The 22,502-nt window shown below is 52.9% G+C and overlaps 4 protein-coding genes across 4 annotated transcripts; 2 read left to right on the forward strand and 2 right to left on the reverse strand.

Annotated features, from left to right (window-relative positions):
• Nucleotides 1–2,821: 2,821 nt before the first annotated feature.
• On the forward strand, nt 2,822–6,335 carry TGME49_261710 (ankyrin repeat-containing protein). The gene is made up of 8 exons (XM_002365262.1): nt 2,822–3,343; nt 3,640–3,784; nt 4,220–4,289; nt 4,515–4,665; nt 4,776–4,887; nt 5,112–5,248; nt 5,471–5,512; nt 5,737–6,335. Exons 2-8 carry the CDS (start codon nt 3,748–3,750, stop codon nt 5,860–5,862), a joined length of 675 nt encoding a protein of 224 aa, XP_002365303.1. The 5' UTR covers nt 2,822–3,343; nt 3,640–3,747; the 3' UTR covers nt 5,863–6,335.
• Nucleotides 6,336–6,607: 272 nt separating this feature from the next.
• Nucleotides 6,608–7,636, forward strand: TGME49_261700 (hypothetical protein). Its single transcript, XM_018781271.1, has 3 exons — nt 6,608–7,084; nt 7,138–7,202; nt 7,259–7,636. The coding sequence occupies exons 1-3, from the start codon at nt 6,734–6,736 to the stop codon at nt 7,362–7,364; spliced, it is 522 nt and encodes a 173-aa protein (XP_018637106.1). The 5' UTR covers nt 6,608–6,733; the 3' UTR covers nt 7,365–7,636.
• TGME49_261690 (hypothetical protein) lies at nt 7,561–9,550 on the reverse strand (the record flags this gene model as incomplete). The annotated part of the gene is made up of 4 exons (XM_002365260.2): nt 7,561–8,165; nt 8,307–8,523; nt 8,889–9,022; nt 9,304–9,550. 4 exons carry the CDS (start codon nt 9,548–9,550, stop codon nt 8,059–8,061), a joined length of 705 nt encoding a protein of 234 aa, XP_002365301.1. The 3' UTR covers nt 7,561–8,058.
• Nucleotides 9,551–11,903: 2,353 nt separating this feature from the next.
• Nucleotides 11,904–20,849, reverse strand: TGME49_261680 (hypothetical protein; the record flags this gene model as incomplete). The annotated part of the gene is made up of 11 exons (XM_018781270.1): nt 11,904–12,017; nt 12,468–12,839; nt 13,107–14,521; nt 14,976–15,733; nt 16,255–16,365; nt 16,605–16,713; nt 17,111–17,328; nt 17,721–17,807; nt 18,381–18,490; nt 19,080–19,212; nt 19,813–20,849. 11 exons carry the CDS (start codon nt 20,847–20,849, stop codon nt 11,904–11,906), a joined length of 4,464 nt encoding a protein of 1,487 aa, XP_018637105.1.
• Between the last annotated feature and the right edge of the window lie 1,653 nt (nt 20,850–22,502).

Below are 22,502 nucleotides of genomic sequence, written 5' to 3' on the forward strand. Positions count from 1 at the left end.
TTTTGTGCCCCGGGAGGAAAGGTCTCAAGGGGAAAAATCGTCGCCCTGTTCGGTGCGGCCCCAGGGCTGCGCGACGTCCAGCCTTTCGCTGTGACACCAAGGCAAAATCCCGCTGGCGATGCGAGGGAGGTCCAGAACCTATCAGGAATTTGGCCTCGCACAAAAAATCAACTTGAACAGCGTCCCCCAGCAGATCTGTGTTTCGAGGGCGTCGCAGTTCCTGAACCGCGTTTGAGAAAGTGAGAGGAAACCACGCCAAAGCAGCTGAAAGAATTGCCGTCCTTGCTCCTCAAATGCCGGCGGGAATGAAGCCGCTGTCGAGCGTGGCCTCGCCGATTGCAACATGTCCCGGTATATGGACACCTGAGCTGCGCAACGGGCAGACGTTGACGCCTGATATTCTTGTGGTACGAACGAAAATGCGAAAGAGCCAAGACCGTGAAAGCGTACACTTACTAACAGACAAACGAACGACCTGGAGCATTACCAGACATGAGGCACCGCGACGTCACTGCGGTTTAACAAAATGACACGCTCGTGCTGTACAAATCGTTATGAACAACTGCATATTCACTTAGTGTGGTATATCCAAAACAGCCTTTACAAGCAGAGGACCCTGTCTCTTGCTCAGCGACTGTCCCGGGGAGACGACCTCCGCCACGAGGATTCCCTGACAGTGGCGTTGTTTGCCGGAGAAAAAGCACCCCTGACAATAGTCACAAAATCACTTCACTGTTCGTGGCAAAAATCTGACAAGGCACGTGCTCCCACCAGGAATCACAGCCGCAACTTCAGGATACCTGTACACAAGTGATATTGCGACCTGGAACAAGACAACACTAACGGCCCAGACACCATGCAGATGTAGATCTCTTTCTGGCTCAAATCGAGAATCCTGTTGAGACACAACCGAGATCCCTGAAATGGGGTCCTCACCCAAAGAAGAGAAAAATGCTCGCCGCACTCGAGCAAAGCCGGACAGAAAGGGTTACGCCTCGCACATGTACCGATAAACGTGTGCGTGAACATGCATACTTGCAACACATGCGGTACGCACTCCCGGGTTCGGGCAAACACTCGCATTAACACTTCTTCAAATGTACCACCGGGGTTTCCTTCAGACGGGCCTAGTCAAAAAGTGGATCCCGTCGCGGGGTTCTCGAGAGGCACAGCGTTAACGAACAAAAAGTGCCTCCCCCCTACGCGTGGCCAGTCACATGCACGGGAATTTTTTCCGCACCATCTTCCACGGGGTTCGATGAAGCCATACATTCAACGGTACGTGACTGCTCGTTGACGGAGACAAGCATTGACCTGCATGGCAGGGATGCAGAACATCAACATCGAAACAATGGGCTGAGCGGCCGTTGTGCGAACAAACAAAGCACGAAACCACAGATTTCAGCGCACTCGGGGTCACACTGAAACCTAACGCGTTTAAAGTGAAGATGAACTGCCTGCCAGAGCTCTTGCTGCCACCGGCGGAAAAAATCGTGAGGAAGATGTAATTTGTTGGGACTGTCGTCTGCAGCCGCACCGTTGAGTGAGAACAGCTTGACTTTAGTCGTCCAACGGCAACCGGGGGACGCAAAGAGAAACGGAAATCAGAGAAAGACGGAATATTTAACGGTGACGCACGCCGGGGAGCAGGAGAGCGACCCCGAACACATTGACGTGGTTTCGGAACGAATAAAGGAACATCAGTTGCATGGCATACACATACTTGCTGGAAAGTGGATTGGCAGCTCTTCATAGGAGCAAAAGACGGAACTCCCAGCGACGAAACCGGAATAAGGCCGTCCCCACTGCGCTTCCACTTTTTCCCCAGGCGAAGTTACCTTGTGACTGCGCGCGGGGCGGGGGGCTCTTTTTTGGGTGGCGCAGTGGAGGCCGCCGTCTCGCGGGTCGTCGTACCAAGCCAATTCAAAGACTGAAAAGGGAATCCGTTCACTGAAAAAGACTGAAAAACGAATAAAGGAGACGGACTAAAGACTGAGCGGTGTAGGGAAACGGAAGCTCTTCAAGTCGCCTTCCGTCGGAGAACTACTTTAACGCACGAGAGACGGGTAATTCCACGCGATCACGTCTTCTGCTCAGACATCCAGCACTACCTTGCCACCGCGCCCGAGAACCACGTGAAGAGAAAAAAAGAAAGTCGTGGCATGCGGCATTGCACACGCCACACGCAGATGCAACAGAACCGCGCTCAAAATGGGGACGACCACTTCAACGCCGGCGGCAAAATCGATAAAGGCCCTGAGCGTCAGCCATTCCCGCCCAACAGGCGACAGGGAATACCGGGAGCACCGGTGGATGGCGCCTGAGAGAAAAGCTCACAGAAAGCAGGTTTTTTTCGCAATGCAAAACGGCCAAGGGTGCTACATGGCAAGTGACACCTATGCTGCCGTCAACAAGCAGCTGCATTGGCAAACAGGCGTTGAAAAGGCACGCTAGTCGCACGACACACACGCAGGTACGGCCTGATGTCCGCAACGGCACACACACTGGGCGAAACTATAAAGATGAACCCAGGTTCTCGCTCCCCCCTTGCGCTTACGGCAATGCACGACTTGGTGTATGCACGGCTTTCTCCATGGAACGGTGCTTTCTGTTTTGGTAAGGAAAATGGAGAAATGCCCACTAGAGAAGGACTCTTTCAGTTTCCTAACAGACCATTGGTGACAGACCAACCGAGAGGAAGACGCGCTTCAAGTGTTCGCTCTCGAGTCCGGCGCGCCCGCGCTAACGCAACCCATGGACGTTTCACAATTACGCATGCTGCAACAGGTAGGTGGGTGCCTTCCGACCCAATCGAGCACCTGAGTTCCGAAAATGTAGTTGCGTAACCTACCCGCTGGGATTTTGTAGAACGCGGAAGGGTTATTGAGGTCACGTTTAGGATTGTTTACTGTTCTGAGACGTGTACCGGTTCGTGCTTGTGGCTGTTCCATACAGCGGGAATCCGCTTGTTGCTGGTCTGTGCTAGCCCACGGCGAATTTTTTGCCTGGCGAGCTGCTCGCAGCGTCATCCGTCCCAATCAAGAGAATCGTGATGAAGTCCGACAAACGGAAGCCGTTTCTTTTTTGTGGACGAACCATGTGCTGATCTTGTGGAAATTTGCTTTCGCAAAAGAGAAGCCCTGCTGAAGTGCCTGCGGTCGAAGAGCACATTCCAGCTCCTCTACCAAATCGCGTTTCCCACTGATGACTTGCAGCCGACTGTTTCGCGTCGATTGATTAAAGTACATTCTAATTGCTGGAACGCCCAGTTTTCTTTCTCACGTGCAAGAGGCCGCCGATTGTTGTGACGACGAGGAGACGCGTCAAAGCATGCAACTGACCAGTGCGGACCCGATCGTTTTCTTGGATCTGACGTGATAAGAACAGAATATTTCGTTGTAAACTTTTGTAACCGTGCGCCCGGCGCATGCTCTTCACGATATCGTATACTGCTTGATCAGGTGGGGAGTGGACAACCTTAGAAACCAGTGATTTTTTTACGCAGTTTCTTGCGAATCTCATTTCTTGCACACCCGTTCCTCCCCTGCTTTGGGTAGCCGTCTCGGGCAAGCCTACTGGGGTCGCGCCTGCGCTGAACGTTTTTGGGCAACATTATTGGTGTGATTGTCCCTGTCTCAGTCCGTAGTAACGTCATCAGTAAACAAAACGCAAAAGAAAGAACTTGGGTTATTCGAAGCCCCCAACCCGGCCAACTGAAGTGACGTTTTCTCCGCTTTCTGCTGCAAAATGGCGACCACACACCTCAACAAGTCCGTCATCGCGGGTGAGTGGAATCTCATGACGGTATAAGCCTTTTTCGGTCGTTTCTACACTGAATGTATCATGTTAAGGAATTGTCTGTGGTTGGTTTTCATCAATTAGAGATCCCTCTGTAATACCTCCACCGATTGCAGCTGGGACATTTGACCCGCAAGTCACCAGCTTTTATCTCGCTGTCAAGTGGGTTTCTTCGTGGAAATTTGAGTTTCCTCATCGTGAAGAGAGACTATGCAGCCGTGGCGGGTTTTATTCATGAATACAGTGGCCTTTGCGATGCAAAACCACTTTTTTGTCAGGAACTTTCCTCACTGGTGGCTGCCATTACGACAACACCGATCAGAGCTTTACCACTGTACGTTCTGTGTGCTCTGGTGTTGACACTGATCCAAGGAATGGTTCATAGTGAGCGTTTGTATCGGACCGGACCTTATATGCTCAGGCGGAAGTATCAAGACCATTAAAGCTCTCAAAAAGTATTGGAACTCGCCGGTGTCTGATATCGACGACAAGTAAGCTCGGAGAGCTCTACCGCATTCCCAACAGCGTGTGCGATAGAAGTGTTCGGTTGGTTTGTTTGCTAAACGGGCCCAGGCCTCATGTTCACTTCTTTGTGTATTCCCTAGTTGCCCGCGGAACGCAGCGACCAAGGATTCATCTAGGATGATATAAAATTCTGTGCTACGGTGCGAGTCATATCCGGAATGCCGTGGGTTTCTTCTGTGGTGTTGGTGCAGCTCGAGCGAGGCCAAGTATACCATGCTGCAGATGGCTATCCTTTTGAACAAGAAAAACGTCGTAGAGTATCTGATCTCGCAAAAAGACGTGGATTTGACTACCCGAGCCACAGACGGAACCACGGCGCTCATGACAGCTGTCGGGAAAAATGTAAGATACTCCGGAATCGAAACATGCCGTTGCTCCAGGCATCTGGCGGAAACACGCTTTTCCACTCGTACCATCTGTCCGCAATCCTGCCCATACTTTTTTGCCTGCAGGTTCCTGTAGATTGGATACGAGCGATGCTCGAACGTGGTGCGGCCGACAATATCAACGTAGAAGACAACGAGGGCCATACCGCTCTTGACAGATGTGAAAAGGACAGCGAGGGTGAGCTTCAAAATCCTTGCTATCTTCGCCGAACGTTCTGTTTCTTATCGTGTCAGTTATCCTTACAAACGCACACATCATCCGATAATGTGTTGCCGCTTTGCAGCCACCTTGAGCCGGTGTCTTTCTGACCAGGCATCTGGCAGATGAAGTAATTCAATGGTGAAAACGATGTGTTTCATATGTTGGCAAGGGTTAATTGTGTGTGGAGAATTCTGATTCAGTATACAAACTGCTCGTCCAACACGGAGCGCAGCCAAGACCTTCCCCTCCCCCTACGCCGCCGCCGGAGCCTGACGTGGCTGGTGGTGCGGGTTCTACGGACACCAATGCTGCAGGTCAAAACGGTGCTTCCAAACCGGTACGGTTCAATGCATTCGAGCTGTTACACCCACTTCTTAGACCTAAGAGAATTGTGTGAGTGTGAAATGGCTCACCAGGTGGATGGTCTGGCAAATCCGCAAGCGTGTCAGTGTTGTGGGGTTGTTGTGATGATGATAGTGGACTAGTATCCCCATGGAGGAGAGACGTGGTGCGTCAGTGGAATGCGTTTGTGTTTTTTTACTTGTGTGCTTTTTGGCAGGTGGACGGAATAACAGGAGTTGGTGGCATGTCTCCAGGCCTGGTATGTCTAGGCATGCATCCATCATGGCAGCGATGGTGCGAAATGCTTTTCGTAAAACATGAACCACCTGGCTTACAGATGTATTTGCACGTATCACTGTCGCTAACAGCACGCAGCGTGTTCATTCCATCTTTCGAGTCAGGATGCGAGAGTGGATGGACGCAGGTCAAAGCTGTTTTCTGTTGAATGCGCCAGCGTGGAATGTCCTTCTCGGCTTGTTTCAGGACGAGCACCCAGGCATATGGGCTACAATGTGCGGCTGCGGGGGACGGCAAGGAAAAAACGGAACCGAGGTTGTAGAAGTAGTCGACGCGGGTAAAGCGGAGCTGAACCCTGCTCAAGCTTCTTAGGATACACATCAAACTCGCCACAAAGAGGCAGAGTCTGCACCGGCTGCCGTGCCGACCGGTAAATCACCGGACACGGGGGATGTGTTTGGATTTCTTTTAGTAATATTGGCGTTTAACCGATGGTCTTAAGCTTTTGTGCTTTCGCAAGAGCGTTCATTCGCTAGTGAACTTGTCAATACCGTTGGTTGGTTCGTGGTCTTTCCTCGTTTGAGAGTTTTTCGTACGCCCGACGGGAGTGCACCGCAAAGGCCAAAACAAAGATTTGTCGCTCGCCTGAACGAAGTATGAAGAGTCAGTCGAGGCGGTTGTGCACGGGAAACTGGTGCTGGCTCTTACAGTGCATCGTACGGCCCTGCCTACGGAAACCTAGAGTTGTTAAGTTCTAAAGAGACCACCTCAACTACTTCTGCGTGGCGGTTGAAAGCTGTCAAAGACTCAAGCAGTTTCCTGCCCCCTAGGGCCTGGCGCCCAACGCAAGCCAATTTTGCGTGCGGAATACTGACTCAGTGTTGCAGAGTGTACCTCTCGAAAAAGGTGTCTGCGATTATCAAGAAACCCGCTGGTATAAATTATGTGTCTCAGCTCTTTTTTGCACCCTGTTTCAAGCAGGGCAACCTTCATGTGAAAGGATGCCTTGCGGCACTCTACGACAGCGAAGACATGAAACACGCAGGAAGCTGATCAGCTGCGATTAACGTTCGGTGTATGTACAGCTACTTCATTGTGTCCCAAGAGTGGCCTTGCTGAGATGATCCACAGTTGTGGTTAAAGCATTAATGTGCAAACACACCGAGACTGTTTTTGATACCGCTGTGGACAGCCCGTAGCTGCAACTTGATAACCTGGAAGTTTGCTTGTCCTAAGTGGGGCGATGACACAATTAGCAGAGAGCCGGCGGGCACTTGTGAACTGTTGGGGGATTCCAGTCGTCCTCTGGACTGCCGTCAATTTAATTGGTCTGTCTGTGTCCGCCGAATATAACCTGAGAACTGTTGCGGGTGGCCATATTCGAGAAAGGAATGATAGACAACATAATGCAGCACAGTTGCCGCGGCGTACCGAACCGACACCAGCTGCATTGCCAGTACTCGCCTACAGAGACGGCCGTCGCTTCCAACGAATCTCTCGTCACGATGTTGTTATGCAGTCGGCACGCGCGAAGGAGCTACCGAATGCTGACGTTACACCACCAGTGAAACCAGGGTTTCACCCCGTATCGCCGGTGAGCCGAGTAGTAACCTGAATATGCTACATATAGTCACATGGGCTCATAAGGAAGTGCAAGGTGAGATCAAGGAAGCTGAAGCAAGACAAGGAGAGAATCGAGATTTCAGAGATTGGTGAGCCCCTTGACTCAGCATTGGAGCTGAGAGGCCATCACACTCTCGCCCATCAGGGACATCGGATCTCACCATGACGTCGTGCAGAAGAATGAACATACACTGGGGGCCAAACCCCCTAACTCCAGTTTGGCTCGTGGCCTAGCTGGGGCAAAGCATTAACCGGCAGGTTTTGGTGACCCTTTTCACCGTTTCCTACCATTCTGTGAGTCAGCTTTAAACATTCATGGGTAACCATTTGCTGCGTCCCTGAGTGCACGTTAATAAACTTGGGATCGTTGTTACTGGTCTGCAGAAAAATACATTTTTCTGAGCTTCATCTTCCCTCAGAACATTTTCTGGATTGATGATGCATTAGCTGATGAACGCATCTTGTGCTTAGAGATCATTGGATTCACCCCCTGCTGCGTGCTTTGCTAATTAGTAGTGCTCCATTCTGGCATCAGTGTTGCCGTGTGCAAAGCACGTGAAAACTTGCCAGCTGAAGCGAGGGACTCACAAACGATAAATGTCCTCACTGGATCACGCACCGATGTCCAATCAATCTAGTAATTTGCCACTGCTACTTCCTGTGACACTTGGACTAACGATTTCCCCTGTGCGTAAACGCCACACAGGCGAGCACATCCTGATTCATTCCCTCAGCGTTGCTACGAGTAAGTTGTAGTTGATACGTCCGACAGATGATTTGTCGGAGGCTGCAGCTCTGCTTTGCTGCGAAAGATAAGACAAACCAAACAATAGGACTGACTCTGCCACACGGTGTGTAAGGCATCAGTTCTGTTCAGCAAATAAAATGCTTTCTCTGCCTGTCGGGGCAGAAAGCATATATTCATTGGAATTTCTCGAAGCGCTTTCATAACTCGTCTTTCTTTTTGTTATCGAACAAGGGGTCGCCTTCGTACATCGCTCTGATTCTCTTTGCCCTCTCGCCTTCGGTGAGATACGGCTCTGATCGCCCGGCTGCATGATCAAACAAAGCCGCAAACACGAGCTGACAAAAATGGTATTGGAACTCCCAACCGCGCCGAAGCATTCGGTTGACCTGTCCTCTGGCGATTGCGAGCAATCGATAGCTACAGCCGAACCTTTTTCCACACTTACGTGGGAAGAAGCGATTCCCATCTATCGTCCAGTAATCAACATCGGGTTGCTGTGCTAGAAAGCGCCGCACAATACCGATATCCGCAGTATTTCGGAGATTGATAATTGCTCGGGCTGACTCGACCGAATACACCCGGACATCAGCTTTTGCATTCTTCAGCATCGCCACCCATTTACTGAGAACGGCTCCTGTGAAGTCAGGGTCTCCGTACAGCTCCTGCATCCCGATAATCCCAGGCAAACAATGAGAAGTTCACAGCTCCAAGAACCATGTTTCATCCCCCGTACAGACGGAGCAACACAGTAGGCCTGTCAACAAGCCCACTTCCGCTCAAGCACCGCGGCGTTTGCATTCTGGCGTAAATCGCGATATGCCGGATACAGTGTCCAATTCCAACCATGATGGAGGAAATAAAGCAAGTTAGGAATGAACGATGTCGCAACAGCACCTTTTGAATTAACTGTTATCATGCAGCTCCACGGACGTCATGAAGGAACCTTTGCAAAGAAATGCACTACTAAACCGAACAAACCGTGTGAATCAGTTCTTCCATATTGCCTCTGAAAATGTGATATTCTTACGAATTCGCCGTCCAGCCTTAGATTGACAATAAGCAAGTGTTCTCCAAAGTGTGTGCCCATCGTTTGTGCCCAGTCACCTTCATCGTCCATATCAATTCGAAACGAGTCTGCTGGAGATGCGCTCCGGGGAAAATCTGACACAACAACAAGGAACCCGTAGCATCTACCAAGACCTTAAAAGGCAGTCCAGTTAGGCGAGCGTTAGCTTCACAGGTGGATACCGATGATAGCCTCAACTTCAAACCTCGCGTAGAAAGTGTCGTTCCATCCTCGCTCCTCCTGTCCCCTGCAATGGATCCAAAACATGCCTGTTGCACTGATTCGACACATCATCGTGAGACATACCGCCGAGATGAAACCTCGACTGGGCGTATCAAGCAAATCGTATCGCCGCCCTGGTACTGAGACGACCGACCTGGAGGCAGGTCGATCTGGTCGTCGTTAATATCTCCAACGTCCAGCTCCTCAATGTCCTTTGCAGCGTCTTCAATGATAAACTCCTTCCAATGTTTGCGTGGCGGTTGGTACTCTTCCGCGCGAGCACAAAAGTATTGAAGCCTGCCGGCGGTGCCGTTAGACAAGACGTTGAGCACGTGAAAAAGCAACGCCAAGACCACCCAGGCCTGTTCAGCCTGGCGGCCTTCTCTAGTCATGCGATCCATGAGAAGTCACAAAATTGGCAGGACGGATGAGGGACTTCGAGGAATTTTTTTTTAACGTCGCAGTCTTGAGACATCAAAACGGCGGTAGATGGCAGAGCGGCGTTCCTCAGTCAGATGTGGCAAATGACGAGTCGATCTCCCGCATATCAACTGTCCTTCTCATCCAAGGCTCACAACTTGAAAACGTTGCGCTGGAAACACACACTGCGTGTCTAACTCGTCGTCTGTGCGGTACACTCTTGTACAGGTCAACAAGATGTCGGCTAAGAATCCGCATGTACTCGCAGCTTGAGAGTCTGGACGGTAAAACACATGACATAGCAAAACGACGTGACTGCCGCGAGTTAACTCCCTCGGCTTGTTGAAGAGGACAACAGAAGCTTCATTACTAAATGGGACCACAACGCGGTCTGGTTCCACAACGGCTTTAAGCCTGGCTGAGGTGCTAGAGGGCGCACCACCTCTAGGTGCCAGGCAATCACGCGAAAGGCATGCACACGCCCAGCCCCAAGGCCGTTAAGGCCGGATTCCCTGTGCGTCCGCGAGCGTGGAACTTCTCCACGGCTTAGGTGTGGACGGAAAACTGGAGTACGAGTCTCCGCAGCATTTCCTTCCGAAGCGCACGAAACGGCAAAACGTGCACACCAGCGGCATGCACTTGCCTAATCGAGATGCTTCGACAGCTAGATAGGTCGCATGCAACATGCAACATTTTGCTGCGTCAATCGGTCCTTGGTAATCGATTCCTGTGAGTTGTTGTCAGCAAGAGTTCCCAGCGGCGTGTGCTCACTATTGTGCTCCGTTTTCTGCTGAATAAATTAGCCACAACTTCCGCATGTGGGATGAGGAATAGGCTGATGGTGCGCAGAAAACGGATGACGCCAGGTGAACGATCTGACCGTCTTTTCCATGCGCAGCTTGAAAGCGCCCTTCAAAACAATTTGTTTTTTTCTTCAGCAAGTCTTTTGGACTCTGAAACACAAGCTGACAAAGTCATCAACAGGTGTATCTCAAAGAAACAACCTACGAAGCAGGTACTCTCAAACAAGCAGCAGGGTCATTTTGTTTGTCACGAATCGAAAAAAACCCTGGATGTGGCAAAAGCATGCGGGGGCATAAAGAACTTGGATAGACACCACACTTTCCTTGCCAAAGAAAATCACTCCCGCATGCGACAGTGTGTGTGAGATAAGATGAATACCTGACAATGGTAGGCACCTAGTGAACCAGGCAGTGTACCTCAGAAGACTTCAAGGAAGCGCTCTTCAGTGGTGACCATCATGCGCTCTACTGGTTTGCTGGACCCGCGAAGATCTAAAATACTTGCCTCCTCTGCATAGATTATTTCGCCGAAAACTCGTGTTAACTGCGGGAATGCCACTGACTAAAATAGACAAAAATACACCAATAGCACACGTCATACTGACGGTTCTCGAGAGACGGCCGTGTGCAACATGATTTGTGTAGTTCTTTTAGCCAATATTTTTCCATGGTCAAGATTTTGTCTCTGTTTCGTGTTGGGATTCACATGTGTGCATCCAAAAGTGTCTGTTGCTCTGTTCGCCTACGGAGAAGAGACACTGTGGGAGGGCTCTCTGTATTTCGAGTGTGGCGATTCGACGGTGAAACCGGTGTTAAATCTACTGCCGCAATCTGGAGTAGAGGCAGAAGCTGTTGTGTCCCGAGACGCGATTGCAACAAGAAGCTTCTCCTGCCGTTCGGCCCGTGAAGGGAGCAGAACAAACAAGCAACACAGCAAGAACTCACGGACAGTAAAGGATCATTTCCACATCGAAATGTGTACCCACTCCTGCAAATATTGACGCAAGAACATAAAGCAGGAAATCCGCCTCAGCGACAGGGTTCGGGAATTTTCGTTCGCGACACGGACGAAATTCTCAATCGGCCGTCACGTGGGAAAAAGCCGTGAAGGGTTCCCTTGAAAAAAAAACGTTGCGAAACAAGAACGAACAACTTCGTGGCCATATCTCTCAGGAAGAGCGAATTCTTCGCCCTTCACATTTGCCGAAGCAAGTGAGTTCCCTGTCTTTGCGAGAGACGCACATCACGGAGGGTAGGTCGGTTCCGACGTGAAAACGTACCCTTTTCTCCCTCTGTATCCCATTGATCCATTTTCCCTCTTTATAAGGAGCCAACTGCTGAAAACAATTGCCAGAGTCGCGATGTGAGAAACAAGCGCATACAGTACCCCTTCGTCAGATAGCATTCATGCAAGCGCATATCCATGTGGACATGTTTATGCGACCGAGAATAACAGGTTGCGACTAGCAGAGCGAAACATGAGGGAGAAGCCAAAAGACAACTGTTCAATGACAAAAACGGAAAAGGCTTTTCAGGCCTCAAGTCCCCGAGTGAAGTGCTCCTCCAAGTCCGAGCTCATCAAGATAGGCTGGAGACGCTTGATGGCCGCCTCGATAAGGGCGGGTGACAGCTGCAACTCCCAAGCCTGAGAAAACGAACAGAAACAACACGCAAAAACAACCGCGACTCGCTTACGACCAGTCGCCTTCTTTTTCTAAAGTTGGAGGGATGGCGACAACCATGTGGGAGATTCGAGAAAAAAGGGCAGCTGCTGCGGCTGAACAGCAAAGCACGCCAGAGTCTACCTCTTTCAAGCAACACCCACTGCCGGAAGACAAAGAGGCTAATGTCCCTCGGCACCTTTTACCAAGTACGTAAGCAATTCAGATGCATCGAAACGGTGTCCCACCCCCATGGTATTTGCCTAGCTACAGGTCTGCCATCGCCTGAGTCACCGCTTCCTGTGCAGTGGGCACCGTTCTAATGATCGTAAAGCCGCATTTCAGTCTCCATATGGAGACTAGAAGTCATCGTCTGGGCACAGGTCAAGTGGTTTTTGGACACAAACTTTGCGTTTCCTCTGTCTCTTCGGTACCTGCTCTCGTTCAACAGTGAGTTTTGCCTTGAAAGCTCCGCCGGCGCCCGCGCCGCCTCCACCCATGCCGACAAAAAGCCCCCCCGAGCTTCTTCGCGGTCCTCCTCCGAACGGCCCGAAAGCCCCAAACCCCCGCGCGGAGCCGCCCCACATGCCCCCCTTCAAGGGACTTGAAAGCGAGGCGCCCGTGGCAGGGCTGGAGAGGCCCGAAAGGCCACTCGCGGCCCCAGACCCCAGCACGCCAGGTCGCTTCGGACGCATCAGCCCCATCTGCTCAAATGCCTCGAGCGCGTGCCTCCAACAACTCGTAGCCATGTGCTGACTCAAGAGATATCCGTTCTGGAGCTCTTGACAGAGCTGCCGGTACTGAACCTGAAGAGAGGGAAAAAGGGGGTAGTAAGAAGCAGAGAATCGGAAGGAGTGTGAGGTAGGCGACCTCCGTAGGTGCTTGAATCGACACCGCAGGTTCGAAGAAATTCAAGACTCAACCGGAAACCGGAACACGACTCACACCAAAATCGTTATCGCCGAGAAGTCTTATCATTTCCCTATTGCTGCGAGTGTCTTTTGCTTCTCGCCTTCTACTCACGCCGCCCCTCTCTCTTTGGGTTTTCGCTTCCCATTCTCTCGCCGTCTCACCTCTACGTCGGTGAATGTGATGTCGACGCTGCCTCCGCAACCCAGGAGTTGTTCTCTCTGTTGAGAGCTCACATTTTCTTGGCTGTGTCTCCCCGTTCCTCTCTCCTCCCTTCCGGTCGCGGGCTGCGACAGCCCCCCTGCGTTCGCCTCATGCACGCGCTTCAAGGCGCTTCGACAGGCGGCGAGGAGGTACACCTGGTGCATGAGAGGTAGGCCTTGGATTCTGGCCACGACGTTTTGCTGGTCGTTTCCAAAGACCGCACCCGCTCGCGCATTCATTTCTCCGACGCCGATCACTTGGGTGACACTCGCACGCCCTTCCCACGCGGCGTTAGGTCCCACCTCGCCCGACCGCCGACTCCCGCACCGGCCGCCGTTCTCGCCGCCGTGTGTGGTTTTTCCAGGCTTCACCTCTGCCGCCCCCCCTTCTCTCCCAGTCCTCCAGGTGTCTCCACTTTCTGAGGCGTTTCGCAGAACACCCCGGTTATCCCCCGACCGCGAAGGCTCCCGAGACGAGAGTGGCGAGTGGCTTGCGCGCGACGACGCCGAAAGAAGATGGTTAAGAGACGCTCCTTGCGACGAGGCACTCTTCAAATTCTGGATTTCTCGCAAGCCGAGAGAACGCGAAGGCGAAGAGCCGCTGCTGCAGCTCGAGGGCCGGCGGCTCTGTGGCGGATCGACGCTTCCTGGCGGCTCTTGCGGGGCCTGAAGAAGCTTCAGAGCAGACAGCTGGCTGCCCAGCCGCCTCCGGTGCCCGCTCCCTTGACTGTGAGAGCCTCGCGGCACCTGTCTGCCTGTGGCAGAAAAGAACGGCGACAGCGGCGGAGTCGCAGTCGTGGAGGGCGAGAACGACGAAAGAGACAGCGGAGATGGTGGAGAGGAAGGAAAGAAAGTCGCTGCAGGACACGCCCCCAAACTCCTGGGCTGCGTTGTCGACGCAGACAGCGGGGGGTCCACGGAGGCGAAGGACCGGACTGACGGCGACATAGACGCAGAGAGAAACGCCTCGGACCCAACTTGAGAGTCTCTACGAAGCTTCGGCTCTTGCAAATCCTCTCGCCGGCACGAACTCACGTCAGAAGAGACCCTGGGGAACCCTCGAACAGACTCCCGCCTCCGAGTCGACTGCCGGTGTCTGCCCTTTTTGTCCTTCTGCTCCACCTCGAGGCCATCGGCGCGGGGATCGGAACCCGAGCCCGAGCTCTTATCTTCACCCTCTTCACCCATCATTGTCTGTGCCTCGCCACCCTTCGCGGAAGAAAGGCACGCGACACATGGCAAGCTGTCCACCTCCATCTGGCTATCTGCGTCCAGAGGAGATTCGCCGGCCGGCGCATGCAGAGGAGACAGTCTCGCCACTTCCATGCATGCTTCAGACACCGGCGAACCGAGTTCAACGTGGGGAGAGTTCGCATCTGCGAAAAAAACAGACACTTGAATATCGTGTCAGACGTAGAGAATCAAGCGTCCCCGACCCTGAGAGAATCGGAGGCCATGGTGTACGTGGGAGGCGAAAACAGCATGCTGAAAAAAAAGTCTGTGCGTACTTCAGCACAACGCCACTGTCTCCCGGGCACAGAGCTATGCGGTAGGAATCTTCAATAGCAAGAAAAAGGTCTTGTCGGTGTCTCCAAAACGAGGGGGGTCTTATGCAGGGATTCATCTCTGTCCTTGAACCAGTACATCTTTTAGCTGTTTTGAAAAAAATACGATGTCAAAACAACGGATGACATGGTCGACACTCGACTTGTCTGTCTTTCTCAGACTTCGTTTTCCTTGGGAATCTGGTTGGATACGCTTTCCTTCTTCTAGCTTTGCCATGATTGCCCTAACAGTCCATCTGCGTCTCGTCTGTCTCGTCTGTCTCACCTGTGTAGCTTCCCGATCGTCTGGCGGTTTCTGTTGCTGCTCCATCGTCGCCTCCTCCTCTTGCAGCTTTGCGTGTCGCATGCATGCATTCTTGGGTGGCCCTTCGAGTGCGCGCGCATGTGCCACCCTCGACCCCTGCGTCCTGTTCGTCACTTCTCCACGAGAAATCCAAGTGTTTTCTGCGGGCGTCCTCCATCGTTTGCGAGAACCTTCCCGGAGAATGACAGGAGGAAGTGAGGGGAGAAAGCGACGACGTCGAGGCGGCTGTGGACGGGGAAGTTTGCTGCAGGTGCTGCGGCGTCTCGCCTGTCAGCACACTCCGATTGAGAAGAGCCGAAAATGAAGGCGTCGGCGCCTGTTGGCAGCCTTCCTTCTCCCCCTCTTCTTTCCGCGAAGGCAACGCGATGTGCTGCATCGGAAGCGCAGAAGAGGTCTTTTGTTTCGTCTGTGCCAGCGCAGCGGGAGAACCGGGGGCCTCGAGCTGCGTCCATGCATCATCGAGTTTACCCTTGCTCGGCGACGCCCCGGTGTCTGCCGGAGGCAACTGTGCGCCGCGTTTCCGAGATTTTGAGGCGACAGTGGAGTCTGGATCAGAAGGGAGAAGAGGCGAATCGGGAAATGCTTCGCCTGTCATCGACCGGCTCGGAGGAGCTGCTGTTGAACAGAGGGAAGCGCGAGATCGCGACCGAGAGGCTGCCGCTAGCAATGCCCGCGCTCGTTCCTCGTGCAGAGATCCCAGTTTGTCTTCAATTGCACGACTGCGAAGGCATTTGTAGACAAGTCGAAAGAGACAGAAAACATTCACGACATCCGGTCTGACAAAGGTACATGTTTGATCTACAGCGCAAGGGACCGAATTGATCCTTGCACCGCTTGTGCCTACTTGATTCCGCAGTTCGAGGTGAAGATACTTTGTTTTGAAGGATCAGGTTGTGTATTCTCTAAGAGTTGATTCAAAATTCGGATGTTTTTCGTGACGGGCGGTGAATTTTCTAGCAACGCAGCGGCAAAACTCTTGCGGATGAATCTGCTTTCTCTAGAATGGAAGCACCTCAACGCTGTCTCCCACGCCATCACAGTCATTGACTGGTAAAGCGCGTTGGGGTACACGCGTGATTTTCGCTTCATCTGCAGCGACGGGAGCACTGGAACGGGAGAGGCAAGGTGTCGCTTCTCTTTCGTCATGGTCAACAGCTCACGGATTCGGGGGTGGGAACAGGAACTTTTTCTTTCGTGAGCCCAGCTGATTCTACGACCTCATGCCGCGGCAAGTGCTCACCAGAAGCCACTGAGGGCCATGCGAAAGTCGCCGTAAGTGTTGGCAGCTTTGCGAGCAAAGACCAAAATCGCAGGCGCTGCGAAGCACTGCTGACCTCCCAGAACCTCGAGTCTGCACGCAGGTGTCGACCAAACGCACGACAGTTTGAAGCGCGGTGGTGACCGAAAGCTTGTCGCTTCACCGTTCCGTCCAAAGGCTCTTCCCCCCTTCACAGAGCACCTCAGATCTGGCGACGAACTTCTTTTCTTCATCCGAAAAAAACACGTGCGTCAGGAAGATCGCCTCAGCGCTAAAGCACGAATGACTGCTCTAAGTCTTCGACGTGAAGAAAGAAGAGAAAAACGACTTGCCTTTTCAAAAGTAGACTCGTCAGCTGGCGCTCGGTGTACGGACAGAAGGTGAGGGACGGAACAGGAAGCCCCGTGAAGTGCTGCGCGAGTTCCGAACTGTTGCTGATAGCTGGGGAGGCAGCGACAAACACCAAAACGAGGAAACGTTTTTCGCCCTCGTTTCGATCTTTGTCGCGTCCACAAACGCCGCGAGCGACCTGCGTGAAGCATCGCCTTCTTGCGTCTTCTTTCCACGCAAAAGAATCTCCGATCTCTTTGCCTCCTCCCTTAGCTGGAATTGAATGTTACTCCCCTTTTCTGTTGACGAGAGTTTGGTCTCCGCCAGACACTCAAGAAGACGCGTTTGACTCAACAGTGGGCAAATCAGAAAAAGCATCCGCCTGCAAGCGTCTCTGTACCTTGACCACCCATGTGCAAAAGTCTCGATTTGCTCACAGCCTGAGACGCGCCACTCCACACTACAGAGCTCCATGCACAACTACGGACCCAGTTCGTGTTCAACCTACCGACAACGACGATCTTTGACTGGGGATGCGTCGCCGCCAACGCGAGAGCCATGAGAATGTCCTGCTGTAAAGCATTTTTGTGGCTGGCAGATCCGCAAGTCGATCCATATCCTCGGCCTCCTGCACCACCCCCTGACCCTCTGCTTGGACAATCACGGACATCTGCACGAATCTTCCCCGTCGTCGTTAAAAAGTCAACCTCGTCCACAAGACAGAGCCTGGAGGGGACACGAAGAGACAGAAACGCACAAACGGAGATTCAAGAGAACTATGAACAGCTGCGGACAAGCCAGTACCACGGTTCGAAAAACGACTTCATATCGTACCTGAATGGTACCTGCTGGTAGAGTATGCGATATCGAACGTGTTGCTGTATCACAGATAGCTCTCTTGCATTCGAGACTTGTTCCGAACAACTCGCTCGTGTTGGCTAGGTGTTCAGACAGCTACACAAGAGGCAACAGCCGAAGAATGAGAGCATAGCGGAGAACAGTGGAATACCAACGGAGCCACGAATGCAGTTCACTCGACGGAGGCACTATGAGGGCAAAAATAAATTATGAAACGAAACGCTTTCAGCCACGTCGGATGCATGCGTTTGCAGGCTCACCAGAGCTTCTCGAATCTTTTCGTGAAATTCGTGAAACGCGTTACCAGCCCTCCAACGCCTTCCTTCAGTAGTGCAGACTTGAGGTCTCTGAAGGCAGGAAATAATTCACCGACAAACACAGAGGGGGATCCCACAACGATCACCGAAGTGGCGTTCAGCTACACCTCCTGAGTGGTTCGGGAACCCCTCAACAGGAAAACAGGTGCAGGGCAACGACGAGGATCTCACCAGATGTACTGACAATCTGTCCAGGTTGCGTACTCTCAGCTCACGAAAAAAGGCGTTTTTCAACCATGTCTCCGTCAGTGGAAAAACGTTTGTGGTACGTGAACAGCATACTATATCCTCACTTTTTTAAGCGCATCATCGACCTCTGACTGGTGGCGGTGAATAAGGAAATAAAGCATGCTGCCTCTCCGCGGATACAGGAGAATCCACATAAAGCATTGCATTGGACAACAAGCTTTGGCAGTCACACTGAAGGTATAGTCAACAGTGTGGATGAGAGGAGCAAAAGCCAAACCAGCAAGAAACTGAACCTCAAATGACCCTGCTATGGCCCGCTTGCTGTCAGCAGTTTGCTATGCATGAGCCTTCAGTGAGAAGCAGATGGGCAGCGGATCGAGAAACATACAGAAAAAGAGACGAGTGAAGACTTACGAGTAAAGTGCCCGTTCGCTTGGAAGACTCGAAGAAGGCAACATTCGCATGAGCATCTCGCAGAACAACTGAGCGTCCTTCTCGCGGTGTGCGCAGGAAACCGTCACCAGCTGAAACGCGGAATCGCGAGGAACAGGAATTCGCGAGTTAGACGATCAAGAAATTCAAGAAGGTGACCGTTCACTCGCCCGACACCAAAAGGTGGAGAAAACAAGGAAAAGAAGCAACTTTAAGCGAGGAAGCTACAGCTGAAGAGTTGCTAGAACGCACAGCCGCCATGCATCACAAGTGCGTCTCGGCCTTGGGCGTTTCCCGGAAACACGTACACCATGGTGTATCTTAAGGGGCTATCTGTGCTGTCGGTACAGCGGGAAACTCTGATTTGTCTCTTCGGTGTGCGGGCGAGAAGAGAACAGCATGCGCCGAAAGCCGTTTTAGAGCCTGCTGACCCTCCATAAACTTTGATCAAGGGCGATATCGACGGCCATCTTCTTTTCCACACTGCCGCTCTTCAATTAACTTGAACTCGCGGTGTTTTCCAGGCCGGTTTCGCACAAGAAAGGCGTCGCTCCACAGAGGCATGCTTGTCGGTTTTCCGGAACCTCCACACGCTGCCCTCTTCGTATGCCCTCGCCTCCCATGTCCCCAAACACACACAAACCTTTGCGGCGGCCCGCATGCGCGTTTTCTTCGCCGTACCTCTTTGTGGATTTTCCCGCGGTGCTTCGCCTCCTTCAGTTTCTGGTCGAGCACATGCAAGGCCGTGCATGTCTTCCCCGTTCCGCTGGCGCCGCACAGGTAGATCATGCCGCCGCGTTTTCGCGCCAAGAGTCTGGGAAGGCCACCATAGAATTTCGGCACTTTCGATCGAACTCGGAACGTGTTCGCCTAGCTCATGCATCGAACAGAAGGCGGGTACACGAGAGATGAGTCCAGTGCTCCACATATGTACCAGGCGAAAAACTTTCGCGAGTTACCAACTGGGCACCAGGCCAACCCAACTCCGACTTGACAATATTCCGTACAGACTGGAGACCTCAGCACACAAACTCCTGCCGTCGGGTGTCAGCAAAACTTGCCGACTGAAAAAGTGAAAACGAACGCTCGAAAGCACGAAACACACGTTGGCTGGACGTCTGGACTTCCCCGTCTGCAGATGTAACGGTCGTCAAGCCAGATACGTTTTGTGAAGCCTGAAGTCTGTACAGAATTCGCCAACTTTTTCTGACGCAGAGAAGACACGAAATACAACAGTGAAGCGTCTCTGGCGAGCCGAAATCCCGTGGGAATGGACGCTTCGTCTGAAACTGAGTTTGACGATGTTCGGCGCTTCTCACAAATTTACTTCATCTCCACACACAGGCCTTTCAGGAAATCAAAAGTTCCCAGTTCCCCCCCCCCCCCCCCCACCTCTCCCCGCCTGGGCTCTTACTTGTCGATATGGCAGCCGATAGCCTGGACACTTTCTTCCCGTTCTCCCGCGTAGTCTCCGACAGTGGGTCGCAGGAGACTGAGGGCCGCCTCAAACTTTTCGATCTGGCCATCGAGGTCCTGCAGCTTCAAGTCCTCCTCCGCTTCGGAGTCGAGGTCGGAGACGCCATCCAGGCCTTCTTGCGACGCTTCCTCCGGCGCCCTGCGCTGGCCGTCTTCCGGGCGCTTTGCAGGACTAGTCATTTCCACTTCCTCCTCTCCGAGAGCGTCTCCCGTTCTTCTTCTGTGCTCGCGGACGCGTTCGAGGCTGGTCGACCCTTTGAGCGCATGCAGTTCTCTGCGTTCTTCAGCTTCCCGCTGCGTGTCCCGCTGCTCGATGCAGCCACTCTTTCTCCCCCCTCTCCCTTGCTCTGCCCGCCCCCTCTCGCACTTCGCCTCTCCCGTCGCTCCTCGGCTACCTGCTGCCTTCTGCTGGGCCTCCAGATCTTCCTTCATCATCTGCCTTGTGACTCGGCGCGGGGGCGGAGTCTCGGCGCGCTCTGTATCGCTTTCCGGCGAGTCATTTTTGGACGGTGAAGACGGTCCGCCCACGGCGAGCCGCCCCTCTCCTCGGCCTTGCGACACACCGTCTGAGCGCTTGATGAGGGTCTCGGAGAGAGACGGGGGGAGGGAGAAGGAAGGAACGCCCTCGCGCGCTTCCTCGGAGCCTCCGTTCAGCGTGTGGCAATCGGTGCCCCCCGAGGAGAGCGAGAGGATGCGCGCTGTCGAGTTTCTTCTCTTCTTCGAGTCGGGGGCTTTCCGCTGAGACAGCGGCTCTTCCTCGACCTCAGAGTCCTGCGAACGAACTCCCAGCACAGGAGGCTCTCGCCTTTTCTTCGAACGGGAAGCGGCAGACAGCGGGGAAGACACAGATGCAACAACGGCTTGTTCCGAGACCGCGGCCTTCTTCCGGCAGCTTCGCTGAGTCGACAGGTGAGAACCAGGCGAAGTGGGCGCCGGGAGAACTCCCGTGGAGACGGGAAGCAGTCCTCGAGGCATGATGTCTAGACAGAATGCGAAATGACTGACAGAGGAAGGGCAAACGTGTGAGTCAAAGGGTTTGGGGAGGCGGCCGAAACCTGCACCGCTCTCGTCTGCACAGGGGCGAGCAACACAGAAGTGACAAGTAGCGGAAACGCTTCGTCAGAGGGCGCGAAGCGAAAAAAACTGTAAAAACTCATACCATTTTGCATGGGCAAGCTACGAAAGAGCGGCACGGGAAACGAGACACTCGACACAGTGACAAAAACCTACGAAGCCAAAGCTCCGAGATGCGGCGATAGACAATTAGTCAAGAAACGTTTTAACTTTTAGTGTTCAACTGCCATTGCAGGCTGGGGTGTAACGACTGGAGGAAACTCTACAGAGACGGCAGGGTCTCGTGCCGTGCAGGCCAAAGCAACGGGACAAGAAGACTTCCCCGAAAAAGAAAAGACAAAAAGAAGCGTATCCGTCTAAAGACAGACCGATTTATGTATGTGCATTGGTACACACCGAATGCTGCTGCTCAGACCGACTAGAGTTTGGTCTGCATGGGTCGGGGGGAAAGACTTAGCAGACAGCGACAGCAAAGCTTCGCTTGCGCGTGCGACAGCTCGCTTTCCTAAAGAACGATTCCCTCCAAAAGGTACGATCGAATGTGTCCCACTTAACGAGCCAAAAGCGAAAGAAAACGTGCATCTGGCATTCCCTAGGTAGTGGAAACGATGAGATTGTCAAGACGTTTGACGAAGACGATCCGAAAGGTGAGACTCCCACGCTACCTCCCTCGCTGCCTGCGATAAAACTGATGCAAGAAACTGCAGAGTGAAGCACGCCAATTCACAACAATCACACATGCAAGCCGCGAAAGTACGTGAAGCCCTTGGGCGGACGCACCCGGTGTCACTCTACAGGAACAGGTTTGGTATGACCCGCACCTGCCGCGAATGGTCCTGGCACTCTTTGCACCACAACTAGGTGATATCTGTACACGAACAGAACGACACAGTGGCCAGAGGGGTAATCAGAGTTTTCTGAAAACCATGATGACGCCCTCTCGCTTCCGAAGAAGCTGGGCCCGTGGACGGCCCGCCAATTGTGTAGGCAGTTGCTGCCCGCGGGAGCCTTTCGCGACCAGCGCCGTCGAAACGGTTGGCGTACCGCCCTCTTGCAAGTCTTCTGAGAAGTGTACACCTCGGAATGTCACGAGAAAGAGAAAGAAGTCCACTTTAACAAGGGTTTTTGGTGGCGCTTTCCACCAGGTCTCTGTACGAAGGGTGAGCAGAAGAGGAGGGCAGCTACCGTGCTGTAGTAGAGCGGTGGGTGTCACCCTGGAGAGCAACGCCAGACAAAGAATGATTCGCGCAGACACACCGAAAGGAGGATCGAGAAACGCTACGAAAAACGAGTCTTCACATTAAGAAATCGAGTTGGGAGACGAGGATTCTCGCAAAATACCGTTTTCCACACCACCCACCACCCACCACTCCCCCCAACCCTGGGTCAGCGTGGAGAGTTTCTCGCGCGATGACGGCCCGTCGGCACCTGAATTTCAATTTGCAAAAAAGCCGATACACTGTGTTCAAAGCCCCGGGTTTGGCGGCACTGTCACTGGGATCCACCGTTCCGTCTCGCAGAATCCCCGCCTCGACTGAAGGCCACGCACCTCGA

The sequence above is a fragment of the Toxoplasma gondii genome, chromosome VIIb (assembly GCF_000006565.2).
Source record: "Toxoplasma gondii ME49 chromosome VIIb, whole genome shotgun sequence".
Classification (NCBI taxonomy): Eukaryota; Apicomplexa; class Conoidasida; order Eucoccidiorida; family Sarcocystidae; genus Toxoplasma; species Toxoplasma gondii.